The sequence below is a fragment of the Aotus nancymaae genome, unplaced genomic scaffold (genome assembly GCF_030222135.1).
Source record: "Aotus nancymaae isolate 86718 unplaced genomic scaffold, 86718_ANA_hifiasm-v0.15.2.pri h1tg000018l, whole genome shotgun sequence".
NCBI classification, from domain to species: domain Eukaryota; kingdom Metazoa; phylum Chordata; class Mammalia; order Primates; family Aotidae; genus Aotus; species Aotus nancymaae.
The window spans coordinates 8380243-8394822 of record NW_026988430.1 but is presented as its reverse complement, the minus strand read 5'-3'; the positions used below and the strand labels follow the sequence as shown (position 1 = coordinate 8394822).

General features: G+C 55.9%; 1 protein-coding gene across 2 annotated transcripts in view; it reads right to left on the bottom strand.

The window, feature by feature from the left end:
• The window catches only part of LOC105707730 (unconventional myosin-XV), a 67911-nt gene that overhangs the window by 13718 nt on the left and 39613 nt on the right, over positions 1–14580 (bottom strand). For both annotated transcript variants that reach the window (XM_064378235.1, XM_012438776.3), the window contains 25 exons: positions 14204–14318; positions 13966–14033; positions 13818–13895; positions 13442–13622; positions 13205–13337; positions 12777–12882; positions 12544–12616; positions 11410–11531; positions 11210–11269; positions 10651–10726; positions 10183–10298; positions 9976–10094; positions 9064–9205; positions 8301–8412; positions 8136–8210; positions 7458–7636; positions 6713–6828; positions 6368–6440; positions 6018–6090; positions 5686–5759; positions 5349–5431; positions 3765–3895; positions 2271–2365; positions 1641–1718; positions 1124–1220 (listed from right to left, as the gene is read on the bottom strand). In XM_064378235.1, the coding sequence (XP_064234305.1) occupies positions 1124–1220; positions 1641–1718; positions 2271–2365; positions 3765–3895; positions 5349–5431; positions 5686–5759; positions 6018–6090; positions 6368–6440; positions 6713–6828; positions 7458–7636; positions 8136–8210; positions 8301–8412; positions 9064–9205; positions 9976–10094; positions 10183–10298; positions 10651–10726; positions 11210–11269; positions 11410–11531; positions 12544–12616; positions 12777–12882; positions 13205–13337; positions 13442–13622; positions 13818–13895; positions 13966–14033; positions 14204–14318 (2575 nt within the window). The remainder of the gene's footprint in view (positions 1–1123; positions 1221–1640; positions 1719–2270; positions 2366–3764; positions 3896–5348; positions 5432–5685; positions 5760–6017; positions 6091–6367; positions 6441–6712; positions 6829–7457; positions 7637–8135; positions 8211–8300; positions 8413–9063; positions 9206–9975; positions 10095–10182; positions 10299–10650; positions 10727–11209; positions 11270–11409; positions 11532–12543; positions 12617–12776; positions 12883–13204; positions 13338–13441; positions 13623–13817; positions 13896–13965; positions 14034–14203; positions 14319–14580) is intronic.

The following is a 14580-nucleotide window of genomic DNA, read 5'->3' as shown; positions in this document are numbered from 1 at the left end:
AGCAATAGGAAACTAATACAGCCTCCCTGGGCCTCAGTTTCCCCATCTGTAAATGGGAAGGCTAACAGCCTCCACTTCATAAGGTTGTTGTGGGGATTAAAAGAGTTCACAGAATTAAATGCCTTTTTTTTTTTTTTGAGACAGAATCCCACTCCATCACCCAGGCTGGAGTGCAGTGGCATGACGATGGCTCACTGCAACCTCCGCCTCCCAGGTTCAAGTGATTATCGTGCCTCAGTCTCCTGAGTAGCTGGAATTACAGGTGTACACTGCCATGCTTGGCTCATTTTTAGTAGAGATGGGTTTTGCCATGTTGGCCAGGCTGCTTTTGAACTCCTGGCCTCAAGTGATCCACCCGCCTCAGCCTCCCAAAGTGCTGGGATTACAAGCATGAGCCACCATACCTGGCCTGAAATACTTTGAATGTGCCTGGGGCACAGCATCTGTTCAATAAATGTCAGTTATTAGGACTGTTTTGTTACCTGCCATTCTCCCCTAATGTCTTAGCTGGACTTGGGTGGGCAGGCAGGGCTGACAGCATACGGCTGAGGGCTGAGGCAGTGGTAGGGAGGGCTGGCTGGGGATTGCTGGAGCTGACCAGCTGGTGACAGGAGGCAAGACCATGATCTAGACCCTAGGGCAGGCAGCAGATGGAAGGGGCTTTGGGATACATCATGGTCACCTAAGGTCCCAGGAGCCCTTGAGAGGGGCTCAGTGACACCTCAGGAGGGGCTCCTCTGGCCATTAAAAGGCATGAGAGGCAGGAAAGGAGGCTTGCACCTTTAGGTTCCAGGAGTGTGGGGCTACTAATGGAAACCTTCCCAGGATGTAATCTCCTTGAGGGCACAGCCTATGTCCTCCTGTTGAGCATGCCCTGAGGGGCAAAGGGAGAGATGAGAGAGGGCCCTCACCACAAGGTGAGGCAAAATAAGCAAAGCAGAGAGGGACAGATGAAGGACTGGGGGTGCTTGGTACACAAAGAGATCCTTCCCCACAGGGGTCAAGGGGCTTCCTGCAAGAAGTGGCACTTGACTTGGGCCCTAAAGTCTGGGTGGAGGCCCCACATGGCCCAAAGCTGGGGGATGAGAATGAGCCCAGCATGCTCGGTCTTTCTGGCACGCACCACGGTTGGTGACAACGAAGAGAACATATTCATTAAAGGCCTCGGGGCGTGTCAGAGCCATCTCAGCACAGATCTCTTCTATCACGTCCAGGGCCACCTGGGGGTGGGGGTGGAAGGGATGACGCCATGTCAGTTAGGATTCGCCTCTGTCCTTCTGGCCCCACTCAGGCCCCCAGAGGCCATGTGTGGAGTTCCTCAGCCCTCTTCACAGAAGTGCACAATCCTCTGAGGTCTCTGAAAATCAGCCTCAGGCAGGGAAAGAACACAGCCTGTGGTCTGAGACTTAGGTTCAAAATCTGCTTCCGTCCCTTTTCTGCAGGATGACCTGAGCCAGAGGCCTAACCTCTCCGAGGTGCAGTTTGCTCTTCTGAGAAATAAGTCCTGCCTTGTGGGACTGTTTGAGAGCCTGGGAGGGCTCAGCATCCTTGAGGGCTTACTCCACCCCCATCCTGGAGCCTGGGCTGTTCCTGTTCCTGCCCCTCCAGTACCTGACTGCAGGAGACATTCCTTCACTTACAGTGCATGTTTTGATTTTGAGATGGCGTTCAAGGCCTCCAGGAAGAAGAAAGAGTTGCCTCTTGGAACTGCGGCCTGCCTGGGGGTGGGTAGGTGGGAGAGGGGTGACAGGTTGAGTCCTGGGATCTGAGTGGCCCTTGTCCCCCGCCCCAGAAGTTCCCAAGCCAAAGGTTCTGGGGCTTGCATGTGTAGGAACACTTGAACACCTGGGCCTTGCAGGGCCTGTCTGCATGCCCCTGAGTGCAATGCACCCGACACAGAGGTCTCTGGGCAGGGCTGTGTCTCCCATTCATTCATTTGTTTTTGTTTTTTGACATGGAGTCTTGATCTGTCACTGAGGCTGGAATGCAGTGGCGTGATCTTGGCTCACGGCAACCTCCGCCCCCTGGGTTCAAGCAATTCTCCTGTCTTAGCCTCCCGAGTAGCTGGGATTACAGGTGCTTGCCACCATGCCCAGCTAATTTTTGTATTTTTAGTAGAGACAGGGTTTTGCCATGTTGGCCAGGCTGCTCTTGCACTCCTGACCTAGGTGATTTGCCTGCCTCGGCCTCCCAAAGTGCTGGAATTACAGGTGTGAGCCACTGTACCCAGCTTCCCATTCAATTTGAACCTACTTCTACCCCATGCTTACCAACATAGCCCGAAGCTCTATGCTGCTGGGGAGCTCCAGACGACCCCCGAAGCGCAAGGTTTTCCGCAGGTTCTGCTCACAGGCCTTGGCAATCCCTGCAGAAGCAGGGAGTCCAGGCCTTGCCGAAGGTGGGCAGTGGGAGAAAGGGGCTCCTCTTGCCAGCAACCATGAGCCCTTTGTATTCTCTCCACAAGCTATGGGGCAGACATTTACTCCTCCATTTGACAGTTGAGCAAACAGTTCAGACAGGGACAGGGACTTGCCCAAGGTCAAGAGCTAGAGGTTAAAAGCTAGATTTGAACCCACATCCCACATGGTCTAGCCCATAGTCCCCTTGGCAACCTATGAGCCTGTAAACTGCTGTCATCCTGAGCTGTTGACTGGGAAGCTCATAGGCAATAGGCTCTGTGGCTAGGGTGATGTAGCTCTGCCCCTGCCAGCTGGGATACCCTGCCAACTGCTCTCCCTCACCCAGGCCTCCCAGTGCAGGAGATCCCAGCATCAGTGCTCCATTTCTCTGAGTCAAGAGTTCTAGGGCACATTCTGCTGCCTTCATGCATCTGGGAGCCATTCCATAGGGAGCTGGGTCTATTCATGTGTGGGTCTAGGCATATTTGTTAAGTGAATCAGAGAAGGATTCAGAGGCAGAAAGGGTAAGGTCTCCTATCTCCTCCATGGTTGCCATGGTGACTACAGGAGCCCCAGCCTTCTTCTTTGAGAGCCCCAGGGATTGCTATGGAAACAACGCTGAAGAGTGGCTCCTACTTTCTCCACATTCTTTTTTTATTTGAAATGGAGTCTCACACTGTCACCCAGGCTGGAGTGCAGTGGTGCAATCTTGGCAACTTCTGCCTCCCAGGTTCAAGTAATTCTCCTGCCTCAATCTCCTGAGAAGCTGGGATTATAGGCACCCACTACCATGCCTGGCTAATTTTTTTGGTATTTTTAGTAGCAATGGGGTTTCACTATGTTGGTCAGGCTGGTCTCAAACTCCTGACCTCGCAATCCGCCTGCCTTGGCCTCCTAAAGTGCTGGGATTACAGGGGTGAGCCACTGCCCTGGGGCCCTTTCTCCATATTCTAAGACGGATGATACCAGCTTGGGCCCATCCCTGCCCAGATCCCTCAAGACCTTTGCCAAGTCCAACAGTCAGCGAAGCAGGGCCGCACCCAAGTACTCTGGATTCTCCCACATTCCACAATTCCCACCCTGGTCTTTGCTCTTGTCACTCACTCCACCTGGAAATCCCTCCTACCCAGGGCAATACTTCTTCTAAGGAGTCTTTCCTGACCATCCCCTCCATTAGATCAGACAAACCACCACACCAACCCCTGTGAAACCTTCACAAATGTTTGGGAAGTAAATTAGTATTAGTAAACATTGCTTAGCACCTGTAAAGAGTGAGGCCCTCTGGGTTTCCCCTCCCACCAGCTGCCCACCTGGTACCCATGGGAGAAGCATGCAGCCCTGGGTCCCCACTCATTGACCTCTAACCTTGAAAGGGCAGGCCGGGGGTCTGGCTCACGTCTTGGAGGAAGCGAGTGAAGTGTGGGTGGAGGACCTCGGAGCAGCTGTGGTAGGCGGTCACGATGTACAGCAGCCTCCAGCCTCGCTGGCAGCTGTCCCTGCAAGGACACATGGGAGCCATGTCACAGGCAGCCACAGCACTAGAGTGTGCCAAGAGCCTCTTGGGATATCCCTCTTGCGATTGAGCTGAGGAAGATTCCAACTCTCAGGCAGTTCCTGTCTCCTGAAGATGCTCTTCCCTGCCCAGTGAAGAGGCCCAGGGCAGGTGGGCCTTAAAGCCATGCAGAAGGCATATGTTGCTTGGGAAGTCAAGATGAGGGAAAGGGAAGGAAGAGGATGGGGCCCCAGACATCTTCCCCAGGTAGGGGAAGTACTGTGACTCTTTCCCCTCCTATTCTTCTCTTTTCTGCCTCACAACAGGTGGGGGGATCTCTCTGGGAAGGCTTCTGGGAAAAGGTGAACCTGCTGAGACTGTGTAGAGGTCACGGCAGGTAAGGCCCAGGGCTGGGAGGAGCAGGAGGACAAGCTGAGTGGTTCTAAAATTTCTGAGGAGATGGAGAGCAAGTGAGGAGGTAGTGCAGATGGAGACAGGAGCGGGCCTGATGGTAACAAGAGCACACACACATTGGGCACCTACTGTGTGCTGACCCTGCATGAGTGGAACACAGTAATTCACCTTCACATGGTCCTGGGTGTGAAGGTTTCATTTGTAGGGATATCTGGTGTCTGGGAACAACACTTGGGCTTCCATTGGGAAACCACCCACCCCTCTCTGAATCCCTGTGGTTTGGAGATGGGCAAGGAAGTCAGGTTTGGTTAATGAGAACACTGCAACCCCTGGCCACAGTCATTAGCCTAGGGACAGCTATATGACCCAAGACTGGCCAATAAGAGTTCAGCCTCCTTCTGGCTTTGGTGATTGGTTTTAGGACATACATGTGACCTAGATCTAACCAATCACTACTCTGTATCCTCCAGCCTTTATGATTGGTTCAGGGTTGAGCTTGTGACCAACTCAGGCCTGTAAGGCTGGATTTGAAAATTTCTGCTGCAAATATTGGGTCAGTTTTGCTTTGTCTGGGATTGCTGAGCTGTTGCCCCAGACCTGCCACCTTGCTACTCTGTGGGAGAGGCTGTTTGGGAATGATCAACACAGAGGAAAGCAGAGCCAGAAAATGGAGAAAGCCTGTTTTCTAATGACCTGGATCCAGCTATGCCTGAAGCCACATACTCATTGACTTTTCACTTCTCTGAATCAATAAGTTCCCTCTTGCTTAAATCAGCTTGAGTTGGGTTTCTGTTACTTGCAACTAAGAATCTGGACTACACATTATCACTGCCATTTTACAGATAAAGGCACTAAAGTTCAGACAGCAGAAATTGTGTGTTCCAGACCAAGTAATTCCAAAAATGTGCTCTATTGAGTGAGGAAGAGGGTGAGGGGAAGAGAATCCAGGAGGGGTCAACCCTGGGGAGGTGGGAGGCTGAACTGGCCCCTCCTGGAGCATGGACACAGTGGGGGGATGGTGGGGTAAAGCCCAGTTCACTCACTGCTTGGAGCTGGTATTGTCGGTGATCTGCTTCACAACTTGGCAGTAACACTCATCCCGCATGACTTCATGGTCCCCACACAGCTGAAGGAGGCCAGAGAGGTCATACATCAAAGACATATTAAGGGCTATGTCACATACCAGGTACATAAGAACAGGATGGGCACCTGGAGACAGGCCTGGTGTCCCTTTCCCAGCCCCCTCCCTACCAGCTTGATGCATTCCTCTTTGGACTATGGGAAAGGCTTCCCACTCTAATGTCCTGTGACTCACTGACAGATGGGAAACTGAGCCACAGAGCAAGAAAGGAGGCAACTGGCAAAGTTGGCTGAACTGACCTTTAGGAGGTTACAAAGCACGTCCAGGTCACTCTGGCCCTTCAGTGGAGCATCCCCCATGAACCTCATCACAGCTGAAGGAAAGATCCATCCCATTCAGACCCACCAAACCCCCAGTTGCTCACCCACCCCAGGAAGCCCCAGGGCTGAGCCCCTCCCTGGGAGCCTTGGCCACAGGCAGCTGGGGGCTTCTATTCTCTTAAACATGTCCCATGTTTGAGTTGGGGGGAGGGAAAGAATCTGAAGACCAGGGAGGAGTGGTGACCAGTAGACATCACACAGTGTTGGATCCCACCTGGCCCAGAGCCCTGGCTGCAGTCCCACCCCCACACCTAGGAACATTTCGGTGGCCATCTTGTTGAGGCTGCTGTCGCTGAGTTCAATGAGGGATTCCTGGAGGGGGGTCTGTGGGGAAAGAAGGCTGTGTCATGATGGAGGAGGGACACGTCAGAACAGAGAGGGGACACATTGTGTTTCAAGGCCATATGACAACAGGAGGGTCCATGTCACAAAAGGGGAGCCAGGCTCAACACTGGGGACACATGCTGTCCTTGGGAGGGAATCAGGGTGCTGAGAGCTAGAGGGTCTCACTGAGAACAAGTTTGTTCACCCCAGTGTCCTGGGAGGGGGCCCTTGTATCACCATTTTACAGATGGGGAAACCGAGGTCCGAGACTGGACACCTTGGTGAAGCAAAGCATGTCCTCCAAGGTTCTGGACTCCCGACCCTCCTTGGATTTCAGCCTGAGGCCATCCCTGCGGTGGGAGGTGGGTGCTACTGACCTGTCCTGCCCAAGCCTTGGCTGCATGCTTTTCCACAAGGGAGTGTTCTTGACCCACCATTCTGATCAGTCTACCAGACAGGGAGACCCCCAGAGGTAGGCACTGAAGTGGGCCTCACACCTGGGTAGTCTCTCATCTCTCCCACCAGAAGTGGGGCCTCCCAGACCAACAGCCTGCAGTTTGGACAGTTGCAAGAAGCCCAGAACCCTCCCAGTGTGGGAAAGAGGGGTGGGGCTGCCACTCACTGGGGTCTCCTCTGAGGGTCTCGGAAATACTTCTGGGCAAACTCGAGCATTGTGTAGGGTGGTAGAGCCAGGGCTTCCTCCCCATGGTCAGCAGAACGGGCCCTGACTGGGGTACCCTGCAGAAGAAGAGGCGGAGCTAGGAAGGCCCTGCCTGGCTGCACCACGCGTAGCCTTTCGGTCAAAACACAACACAACCCCTTGCGGATCAGGCCCAGATTCTCAAGCAGCCCGACCACCCATCCATCTGGACTCGCCCACCCATCTATATGAAGCCTCCCACATCCTGTTGGCCTCACCCCTTCAGCCCACCCACATCTTTTACTTGCAGGGCTAACCCCACTCCCCGCCCCACTTGGCCATGCCCTTGCCCAGGTTTGACTTCCCCAGCTGCCTTGTCACAGCTGACCCCATCCCTCGCTAGTTCCACAAGCCCGACCCCGCCCACTCACCTGGCCTCACCCCATCCCAGACTTGACCTACTGGCGGGCCCAGGCTGGTCTGACCCCACTGCCCTGATTACAACCAGCTGATCCTCACCCTTCCCTACCCCATTTGACCACATCTCCAGCCATCTCTGGACCCATCTCCTGGGTCTCACCTGCAGCTCACTCTATACCTGGTTCACCCTAGTCCAAGACCAGTCACGTGCCAAGAGCCTGGCCACGCCCTTGGCCAACCTTATTCCCACTCGCCTCACCCCTTCCGCTTAGTCTACCCCTCCCCACCCCACCCACACCGGTCTCACCTTTCTCCTGCGGCCCACCTCCCGTGCAGCGGGTGCAGAGGCCACAGCAGCGGCCACGGCGGCTGCTCGGCTGCTGCCCGGCTCTGCTGGCAGCTGCAGGAAGTCGGGGGCAGCAGCGGGCTGCACCAGCTCCGAAGGGAAGCGGCCCACGCGCCCATGGATGGTCCCAAACCTCCAGCCTAGGGGTGGGTAAAAGGTCTAAGGCAAACTGGAGAGTCTTGTCTTGAGACTAAAGGGGTCCTTTAGGGGGACTTGGGTACCTTCTTAACCCCTCTCTAGAACGCTGTGAGGCAGGCCAGGCCATCGAACCCATTTTACAGATGAGGAAACAGGCTCAGGGAAGGAAAGGGATTTTCTCAGGGCCACAGGACCATAACGGGGAAATGAAGCAAAAAAGCAAAGCAAGGTTTGTGGACTGTCTGGTCATGTGGAGACACAGAGAGAGACTTGGGCCACAAACATGGAAACACCCACAGAGACCCCTCAGCCACATATACAGGCAGAGCAGAGGGCTCTGTCTGACTACCAACAGACACTGACAGGCCATGCCTGGATCTTGGAGACCTGGCCAGCCCAGACCACTTTTGGGCACCAAGAAACCCTCACTGTGCATCTCAGCATGAGTGTGTGAAACTAGGATGCACCCTGTATGAGATTTCCAGGTTCTGGGGCACCCACCAAAGTCGGGGCCTGTACGCCGCAGCTCCTCCAGGTACACCACCTTCTTGCGGACCACACAGCCGGCACTGTAGCCTGTGGGCCAGGCTCAGGTCAGCATCTCCCAGGGAGGCTCCCTTGGCCAGCCTCCCCCTCCCGCACCCAGCCCGCCCCAGTGGCACTGACCCACTTGAGGAGGCTCTAGAGGCTGCAGGTGGATGATGTCACCCTTGTGGAAAGCCAGCAGCGCCGGGTCCTCAGGCAGGAAGTTCCTCACAGCGACCACATAGTCAGAGTCCTGGGTCGGCCAGGGGCAGGGTGAGGGCAATAGCCCCATCACCCCACTCCCAGAGGCCTAGGGCAACCCCTGCTTCTCACATCCTTCCTGACTCATCAGGGAGCCCTCGTTAGTTGAGAAGGGGTAAGGGCATTCTGGGTAGAAGAAAGGGCTGGAGGCTGAGTCTGAGGGACACACATGGACTTTAGGGCACATGCATAGGCCTTCCCCACTCAATACCTCACCGACCTTCCTGCTAAAGCCTTCCTCGGGCCTGGGGCACAGAGATAACCTGCCCTAGGCCTGGGGGCTGCCAGACAGGAGTGGGCAGAGGGGATGGAAAAAGACTGAGATGCAGTGGGCAGGCTATGCAGCCAAGGCAGGAGGGTGAGGAGTACAGTTGCTGCAGAGCTCAGAGGAGGCACTATGCCCTCGGGAGGGGGCACTGGCCAGCAGGGGGCATTGGCAAAGGTTTTCTGAAGGAGCAGGCAAAAGGAGGAAATGGTATTCCAAGCAGAAGGCACAGCCAGTGCAAAGGCCTGAAGGTAGACAGAAGTCTACGGACACAGTCATACTTCCCAGGCAGGTGGGGCTAGTATATATGTGGGGTGGGAGAGCCCTGTTGCTGGGCCCTCAGCCTGGGTGGGGGAAGATCTGTGGGAAGGTCCTGACCTTCTTCAGTTCCAAGATGAAGTCATCCACCAGGGTCTTGACCTGGTGAGCTCGGGCTGAGAAGAGGATAACCTTCTCACTGGCCAAGTTGAACTCCAGCATATTCTGGGAGGGCATTGTCACAAACAGGATATCTGCAAAGCTGGAGGATGGGCTGGTGGCATGAGGGCAGGACTCCACTGCCAGAAAGATGCCCTCCTTCTACCTATTGTGCTGCTTCTGCTCCTGTCCTGCCCCATTTGAAGTCTAGTCCCACCTTGGCCCCATTGTGCCAGCTCCCACAGGATCCTAGGAACTTCGCGCTTCCCCTCTCTGACCCAGGCTGTGGCTTCAGCTCAGTTCCTACCACCCTTTGGGACAACACTCTGACCCCTCTCCACCCTTTGTCCCTTGGTCCAAGCTCTAAATCTAGATTTGTGCCTACCCAAATCTCTCTTTCACCCACTGACCAAATTCTCTCCATCTTTCAAAGCAAGGAGCCTTTACCCAACCTGTGAGCAAGTTTCTATTCCCATCCTCAGGTTATAAAGGACAAAAGGGACTTATAGCAGGGGAGGGAGTCTGAGGACTCAGTAAGGTGTCATGACTGGCAGTAGTTCCCTCCCCAGCTGCATCAGGGCTTGGTCGTTTCCAGCACAGTCGCCCCTCTGCACAATGCTGCTGCTGTGGGGGCTGGAAGGAGGGCAGGGGAGTGGGTGCATAGATCAACCCCTTTCTGGCTGTGTGACCTGAGACAAACAACTTCTCTCTCTGAGCCTCAATTTTCCCAGTTCTAAAATGGGTTTGCTTCAATGGCTTGGCACAGAGCCTGGTGCGTCATGGGTACTTGGTAAGTGGCTGTGGAGAGGAAGGAAATGCTGATGCCAGTCTGTACCCATCTTCAGCCAGCCCCACTTCCCCCCTGCCAGTCACCTGTATGCACGCAGGACCCGCAGCTGCCCGCTGGCCTCCTGGCCACCCTTGACCATCCTCAGGAGTTTGATGCCCATGTGGGACACAGCTAGGAGCTGCACGCCAGTGCCTACGCTGCCCTGGGGCAGGGATGAAGGGCATGTGAGGGTCCTCTTGCCTCATCCCTGAATCCTCTGGGCAGGTAGGGGGCAGGTGAGGGGCTCGCACCGTGGCAGGGAAGAGGCGGGAGAAGTAGACCTCCCAGGTGTCTCGTGCAGCGCTGACCACGGCCCGCTTCACGCTCTCCGTTACCAGAGGCCTCTGTGTGTCCAGCTGGTTCTGGGCTATGGGAGGCCAGGTCTGGTCAGGACCCTCTCCCCACTCCCCTGCCAGCCCCCATCTCAGGGATGTCAGGGAGGGAGGTGGCTGATACTTAGCAAGAAGGCATCTAACCAGTGTCTATACTGGGAAACGGAAACTCAGAAATGGACGAGATGGCGAGGACACACAGTGTGTCAGGCATTGTCAACCCCAAACATGCAGCCCGGCCACGTGAGAGGCCAGAAGCAGAGCAAGGAGGCGCATGTCTGGGAGATGGTGGGGCTGGGCTTGTCAGCCTCAGTATCCCTCTGGGATAGGGCTGGCTGTGCCTCTGGCTGGTTGCTCCATCAATACCCTTCCCCTCCCTAGAGATACCAAACAAGGCCTTCATCTTGAGCCTCTCATCCTCAGAGATGCGCAGGCAGGCTTCGGACAGCGTATCATGCAGGATCTGTGGGAACAGGCTGTGATGCAGGCGGTGCATGGGACTCAACCTGGCTGGAATCCAGGCTGGACTCTACTAGGGTGAGTGACAATGTGTGTGGGGGGATCCCATTTTGCAGCAGTGGGGTCATCTATAAGCTGGGTCATCTGTGTAAATCAGATTCTCCTTCAGGGACCCTCTCCTTTCTCCTCACCCCCACAATCCAGGCCACCCTTCCTAGGCCTCAGTTTCCTAATCTATACAGGGGTTTACATTTGACTTCTGGGCCATGTCTAGCTCAGACAAACTATGGCTCTGATTAGGTTGAACTGTGGGCTCACTGACCCTGCCCATGGGAGGGGGGAGATTCAATAAAACAGCTGCCCGTCCTCACCCCAGTCAAGGACCCCAAATCCTAGCATGCAGAGGCAGGCTTTGCAGCTAGCCTATCTTTATATTCACACTGCCACGATGAGTTCACTGAGGCAGAAAGGAGAGAGAGGACCTCACCTGCCGGAACAGGAGGTCAAGCTGCACAGGATGGCTGTAGCTGTCCTTGGGGTAAAACACCTGTAGGGGCGGGGCTTCAGTGGGTACCTTCCGACTGCCACCTCACCTTGCTTCACACCCGTCCCTGGCCCTTTTCGGTCCTCCCGGACCTTCCTCTGCCCGCCTTCAGCCCCTCCCCTGGCTCTGGCCGTGCTCCGCACCTCTTTTCGCAGGAAGATCCTCCAGGGGGCGTCCTGATAGCCATAGAAGCTGGGGTTGATGAGGCGGTGCAGCCGCGTCTGCATGGGTTCCTCAGGGGGCTCCAGTAACCGCGAGGGCAGAGCTGGAGAGCACGGGGGTCAGGGAGGCAGGAGAAGGCACCTCTCAGGATGAAGTGGGAGAGGCAGGGCAGGTGGAGGAGGACACAGCTCCTTCATTCAACACATAAAAACACCTATTGTATATAGGCCTGGGCTAAAGGCCGAGATGGCCCCACAAACAAGGTAGACAAGGCTCCTGTCCTGGAGTTTAGTGCCCATGGCAGGTGTGGGTGGCATGGATCATTCAGAAACAAAGCTCTCACTGCCCAAGGCTGGGGTAGAGGGAAAGCAGGGTGGTTTAGGACGGATCCTGGAGAGCTGGTCTACGAGGTCCTTCACTCCTAGCAGTCTAGGCAGAACTTGCTAAGGTGACAAAGGTGATTTGAGCTGTGACATGAATGGTGAGAAGGAGCCAGCCAGGCAATGGTCTTGGGGAAGAGCATTCTAGGCAGAGGGAACATGAAGAGCAAGGGCTCCAAGGCAGGTGTGGGCTTGGAGTGTTCAGGGAACAGAGAGGAACAGAATGTGCCAAGGGGAGGAAGGGAGGAGATGAGGCTGGGGAGGTGGGCACATCATGCAGCGTCTCATAGGCCACAGTGAGGACTTTGGAGCTTATCGTAGGAGCCATCGGAGGGTTTTTGTCAGGGACAGGATGTGAGCTGCTTATATAGCTGTTAAGATCACTGTGGCTGCCGAGAGACAGAGGGTGTAGAGGTTAGGGCTCCAACTGTGATGCCAGGGGGCCTTGGGCAAGCCACTTAACCTGTCTGTGCCTCCATTTCCCCATCTGCAACATGTAGGAATAATAGTGCTACCTTGAAGGGTTCTGGTAGGATTATATGAGGACAGGATGGGAGTGGCCAGAGATCTGTGCTACTTAAGTGCTAATATTATAATTATACCAATATGCTCACAACATGTACACAGGGGCTCAGGAACACAGACACACTCCACCGACACACAGACTGGGACTCACCTGTGCCCACAGACTTCCTCATATACTTGGATACCCTCCCCACCTCCTGGCCCTCTCACCTGAAGTGGGTGTCATGGATGGCCTTGGTGCACTGGTCACTGGCTTTACCAGGGCCACAGCTTCTCTGGACACCTGTCCCACCCCAAAGAGACTGCTCAGGGGGCAACAGGCAGGCCTTGTGGAGGGGCAGTGGCAGGGCCATATCTTATAGGGGTGGCTGGTTTCTGAGGATCCCTGAGGCCCCTCTTTGACTTATGTTCCACCTGGGCCCAGCCCCACCCTGCCCCCTCACCTGGGTGCCAGGTGCAGCTGTCAGGTGAGTTATCTGCCCCTTTAGTATCATCAGGGCCTCCTCGTGGGGGTCTGGCCGCTTCATGAACACCTTCCTGCCACCCTTCCTGTGGGCATTGGAGAACCATGGCGGGTTGACACTGAGTCTCCCTTTCCCGTCACATATTTTGACAGTAGGGAACTTCCTCCTCCTCCACCACCACTCCCATCATTATAAACGAGAATCCAGAGAGAAGCAGAGACTGGCCTGAAGTCCTACAGCGCAACCTAGACAACAGCAGGGGCTCATCTGGACTCATCAACATAAACTCTTTCCCTAACAGGAACTGGGCAGGGTGCTTCAACCCCTGTACCAGTAAGCTGGTGCACCATGATGAACACTCAGGCACACTGAGGGGCTGGAGGGCTGGGGACAGGGGCAGTGCTGACCTGAGGGCCTCAGGCTGGCCTCCCCGGAATGGCTGCTGGTACTGTCTGACAATGTGCTTGATCTGCTGTGTGGGCTGTGGGAAGTGCTCAGAGTTGAGCGTTGAGTACCGGACCAGCTCTGGGGAGGGTGAAGCTGTGGGCAAGCAGGGTGGTGGGAACAGGGTGAGGTCATAAGAGGAACAACCACATCCCCAGGCCTGTCCTGGGAGGCCTCAGAGGCTTGCATAGGGCACTCACTGGTTTCTGGAGAAGCCTGATCATGAGCTAGAACAGGGGCAGCCACAGGCTTGGTGGGGGGCCTTGGAGCCTTGGCCAGAGGGGCTGGGACCAAGGGCTTTGGAGTGGCACGCAGGAGCACGGGTTTGGCTGGGGGACCGGTACCTACAGACTTCGGCTGTGCGTCTGGTGCTAGGGGTTTCTGTGGAGAACAGGACATGAGGTGGGCTGCCTGGGATATACCAGGCTACTCTCTGGGACCCCAGATCTCTGTCAAAGATGGGCTGTGGAGCCCCTGGGCTCAGAGAGGCACAATAATGCCCTGGAGCAGCACAGTACCCGTCTTTACAGCTTGCGTCTGCTAGCAACCCCTGCACCCTGGGCAGGTCAGGCTCACCTCTGTGGGCAAGGATCTCGGGGTAGCACTCGGGGGCTGCTGCTGGAGTGCCATGGCCTGCAGGGTCATCTCCCGGGCCTGGGGAGAGGTGGCAGTGGTGACCAGGAAGGTCCATTCTCCACCCCCCAGAAGTCCCTCCCCCACTTACCAGCAGGACGGCCTGTTTGTGGATGAAGGCTTGCTGCAGAGCCAATGTGGAGGCGTCCAGGCCTGGGACTGAGGGGAGAGGGCAGAGGGCAGAGATGGCACCGGAGACGCCCTCCTCCCTGTCCTCTCACCCCCCACTGTGCTGTGGCTGCCTCCATTCTAGCACATGAAGGTGCCTGAGGACCAGCAAGTGGTTCTGGCCCTGCCCAACCCTGGAAACACCCTGGGGAGGCACTGACTTGGCTTTGGCTCTGGGGGCCTCCTGGGGGTGTCTTCAGTACCACTACTGCTGCCTCCACCTGGCTGGCCTCCCCCTTTCATGCGGTAGGCAATGGCTGTTGGCTTCTCCAGGTCCTGGGGGCAGTAGGTGGCTCAAGTGACCATCTCGATGCTGTACTCCTAAGGTTCTATGGCAACAAGCACCTGACACTGGCCACTTCCCTCCCTCTGGTGGGAGGCAGTGGCCTCTCACTGGCTCAGTGTCTGCTCTATGCTCAGCCTTTACCCCTATGGCATCCCAATCAGTCTTCCCCATAACCGCGTGAGCTCCCAACCCATTCCCTCTTCCCCAGAGGATTAAACTGAGGCTCAAGGAGGGGCTGTGCCCTGCTCAGAG